This window comes from Octopus bimaculoides, chromosome 5 (genome assembly GCF_001194135.2).
Source record: "Octopus bimaculoides isolate UCB-OBI-ISO-001 chromosome 5, ASM119413v2, whole genome shotgun sequence".
NCBI lineage: Eukaryota > Metazoa > Mollusca > Cephalopoda > Octopoda > Octopodidae > Octopus > Octopus bimaculoides.
Genome location: NC_068985.1, coordinates 118,725,028 through 118,726,583, shown reverse-complemented (window position 1 = coordinate 118,726,583; position 1,556 = coordinate 118,725,028). Strand labels below are relative to the sequence as shown.

The 1,556-nt window shown below is 37.1% G+C and overlaps 1 protein-coding gene across 1 annotated transcript in view; it reads right to left on the bottom strand.

The window, feature by feature from the left end:
• Window positions 1-1,556, bottom strand: part of LOC106882258 (IQ domain-containing protein K) — a 51,507-nt gene that overhangs the window by 1,396 nt on the left and 48,555 nt on the right. Inside the window, exon 6 of the mRNA XM_014932869.2 lies at window positions 605-707. Within this exon, the coding sequence (XP_014788355.1) occupies window positions 605-707 (103 nt within the window). The remainder of the gene's footprint in view (window positions 1-604; window positions 708-1,556) is intronic.

Here is a 1,556-nt window from a genome sequence, read left to right as displayed (position 1 = left end):
AAAAAGCACCATTTGAGCGTGGTCATTACCAGTGCTGCCTGACTGGCTCCCATGCTAGTGACACATAAAAAGCACCATTTGAGCGTGGTCATTACCAGTGCTGCCTGACTGGCTCCCATGCTAGTGACACATAAAAAGCACCATTTGAGCGTGGTCATTGCCAGTGCTGCCTGACTGGCTCCCATGCTAGTGGCATGCAAAAACCACCATTCAAGTGTAGTTGATGCCAGCACAGGGTGCAGAAGTATCCAAAATATAACATCTGAAATTCTTTTCTATTCTATGCACAAGACCCAAAATTTTGGGGGAGGGGCCAGTCGATTAAATTGACCCCAGTACACAACTAGTACTTAATTTATTGACCCCAAAAGGATGAAAGGCAAAGTCAACCTCGGTGAAATTTGAACTCAGAACATGAAAACAGACGAAATACCACTAAGCATTTCACCCGGCATGCTAACGATTCTGCCAGCTCACTGCCTTATAACCTCTGATATTACCTGATATTTGTCATGATAGCATTAACCAGCAAAGTGTCATCTAATGAAGATACTAACTAAATGGTGTAATTAGTTCATAATAGCAAATCATTTAGCAACGGTACCAGTCTGAGAGGAGTGTGAGAGTTAAGAAGAGCTATGAGCATTGAAGTCACTGAGAATAACGACAACAAAGGTGTGGATATGAGATAATCAAAGAACTTTTCACTGTTTGAAAGTGTTTGAAGAAAGATGGAAACAACATAGGAATTTAGAGCAATGATACTTTGAGCCAAGGTAAATGGAAGTCTTTGAGGCTGACATCCAGATGAAAGAAGCGAGTGGGAAAGAGGTGGAATATAGAATGCACCACAGCAGAAGAGTTGGACTGGATGCAGAGAATGAAAGAAATAAGATTTGTGATTTGGGTGTTTGTTGGCTCAATGTTGGACTAAAATTCATGGATGCTGATGTAGAGAAATGAAAACTATCAAACTGGTTGATATTTGAGCAGAGTGGAAGTATTAGTACAACCCATAAAAGATATGTAACACTATATCCTCTTGGAAATAATATAACTTGACAAACTAAATATAAAAGTATGATAACAAATGATAGAAAGAACTCTGAAACTTTTATATGAATCTTGTTTAAATATAACCTTGACTGAAAATATATTTCTTGTGCTGGTTTCAGTCATTAGACTGCAGCCATACTACCTTGAAGAATTTAGTTGAAATAAATACTGGGTTATTGCTATCGACCTTAGTACTTATTTCACTCTGGTACTTATTTTATTAATGCCTATTTGTCAAACCACTAAGTCAAAGAAGATACAATATAAATGACACTGACTGCTGAGACTAGAGTAAACACATACACGGTCACACAGCAAACATACATATACACAAACATTCACATACACACACACACCACACACACACACATTCATGTGTGTGTGTGTGGTGTGTGTGTGTATGTGTGTGTATACATATATGCATATATATATGGTGTGTGTGTGTATGTGTGTATATAAATATATGCATATATATATATATATATATATATATATATATA